This window comes from Penaeus monodon, chromosome 38, assembly GCF_015228065.2.
Source record: "Penaeus monodon isolate SGIC_2016 chromosome 38, NSTDA_Pmon_1, whole genome shotgun sequence".
Classification (NCBI taxonomy): domain Eukaryota; kingdom Metazoa; phylum Arthropoda; class Malacostraca; order Decapoda; family Penaeidae; genus Penaeus; species Penaeus monodon.
The window spans coordinates 3669793-3672292 of NC_051423.1; the positions used below are offsets into that span (position 1 = coordinate 3669793).

The following is a 2500-nucleotide window of genomic DNA, read 5'->3' on the forward strand; positions in this document are numbered from 1 at the left end:
GTATATATTATGTATATTTTTTTTATTTATCTAATATACTATGTGTTCTATAAAAAGATAAAATAGATTATGTTTGTATAGATGCATAAGATCCCTGTTATGATATTATTAAACAATATATATGTATATAATATATAATAATAATAATATATATAGAATATATTAATAATAGATAATATAATATATTATTTTTATATGTATATAGTTATATAAAATATATATTATATATATAAGTTTTATATATATATGGTGTGTGTATACATATATATATACACACATACCTATATACAAAACAACATAAAATATTTTATAATATATATATATATATAATACATATATATATTATATATATATATATATATAAACAGGTATACTTATGCATCTATACAAACATATCTATTTATCTATTTATATATACACATAGTAATAATTAGATAAATAAAAAAGAAATATATATAGATATACATATTTCTTTATCTATATATACACCTCTCTTTATATATATGACACACATTCACAAATGCAAAGGGCATATACATATATATACACACATATATATACACACATATATACACGAATACACACACACACAGACACACACACATATATATAACACACACACAAACAAAACCACACACATATATATATGTATATATTTTATATATATATATATATATATATATATATATATATATGTATGTATGTATGTATGTATATCTATATATGACATAAACACATATATATGTACACACACACACACACACAACACACACACACACACACACACACACACACATATATATATATATATATATATATATATATATATATATATATATATATATTTATACATACATACATACATACTTACATATATGAATATACGTATATATACCTACCTACCTATATACATATAAATACACACACACACATATATATATGACTGTACTGAGACATTGTATAGATATATAGTATGGGTGTATTTATATCTTTAGTTATATATAAAATGTGTTTAGTGAATAATAAATGTTGTGTACACACACACACACATATATATATATTTATGTGTGTGTGTATAGATACATATGTATTTGTATATATCATTTATGTGTACGTAAGCATATATATATGTAGACGTATACGTGCATATAAGCATACATACATAGGGACATGAACATTCAAGTACATTTACAAAACGCTATGAGAAACAGAAGGGCGTAAGAAATGAAGACAATTAGATATGATAAAACTAATACCACGTCAGTCAAACATTGCTTAAATGCACTAAATATATTCTGGAACAACAGTGACGAATATCGAGGAAGAAGAAGAAAAAAAAATCAGTCAGGGTTTTTGTAAAGAATTACCCTTGGCCTTGGTATTCAAACACGCATAGCTAGAGAATTAAGCTGGTATGGCCTAGTAGGTGAAGAAGGCCGGAAGTAGGTGTGAAGAGAGAGAAAGGGGAGGGAGGGAAGGAGAGTAAGAGAGGGATGGAGAGAGAGTAAGGAGAGAGAGGGAGATGGAGAGAGAAAAGAAGTCAACGCAGTAAAAAAGAAAAAAAGTTGAAGGTCGAGAAGCGCAACGTTTTTCCGGATGTAACATAGAAGAGTGACGTCACGTGGTTCGTAATATAAGTACACTCGATTGCCTTCCTTGGTCAGTTGTGTCTACCAGGTCTCCAGAATGAACCCTAAGGTGCGTTGCCATCTGATGTTAGAGTGGCATAATGCAAATATACATATAAATATTTCAGTCTGTTGTGAAGGCTTGCGTTGTTATAATACGATGTGTCTGCAGGTCCTGTTCTTGCTCGGTGTGGTGGCTGTGGCTGCTGCAGATAAGCTACCGACCTACTCCTACAGCGCCCCACAGGTAGGTGTTGGAACGGAAACCTCATATACTCTCGGTATACTCCACGAGGCGTAATTCATTAGAAGGCTTCGAGTGAATACGTAATGGTAATCATGTTCCTTTTGAAAGTACTATACTGTTATAGTACTTATATCAACTATTGACTGTAAAGTATGTACATTTTAGGGATCTTTCGAGGACTCAGTGGAGTATGATGATGCCAAGTACGACTTCAACTGGGCTGTGAAGGACGACGACTCCGGCAACGACTTCGGCCACCAGGAGGCCCGTGACGGCGACAACACTCAGGGATCGTACTACGTGCAGCTCCCCGACGGCCGCCTGCAGAAGGTGACGTACTACGTGGACGGCGACAACGGATACGTTGCCGACGTGACGTACGAGGGCGAGGCTCGTTATGACTCGGTTGAGTCTCGCGAATACGTCCCCCCCAGGCCCGTGTACTCCGCCCCCGAGTCCCAAGAGTCAGTAGAGACTCCCGTGTACAACCCACCACGACCTCAATATGCCGCCCCCAGGCGCTCTTACGGCTTCCCTCAGTGAGGAATGATAACCAAAGCTGATGACCAGTTGCGTCGAACAGAATGTATCTATTTATTTATAGACATTAATTACATTAAAACTC

General features: G+C 33.9%; 1 protein-coding gene across 1 annotated transcript; it reads left to right on the forward strand.

Moving 5' to 3' along the window:
- The first annotated feature begins 1788 nt into the window (after positions 1 to 1788).
- Positions 1789 to 2418, forward strand: LOC119597098 (cuticle protein 7-like). Its single transcript, XM_037946563.1, has 2 exons — positions 1789 to 1875; positions 2041 to 2418. The coding sequence occupies exons 1-2, from the start codon at positions 1789 to 1791 to the stop codon at positions 2416 to 2418; spliced, it is 465 nt and encodes a 154-aa protein (XP_037802491.1).
- Positions 2419 to 2500: the final 82 nt, after the last annotated feature.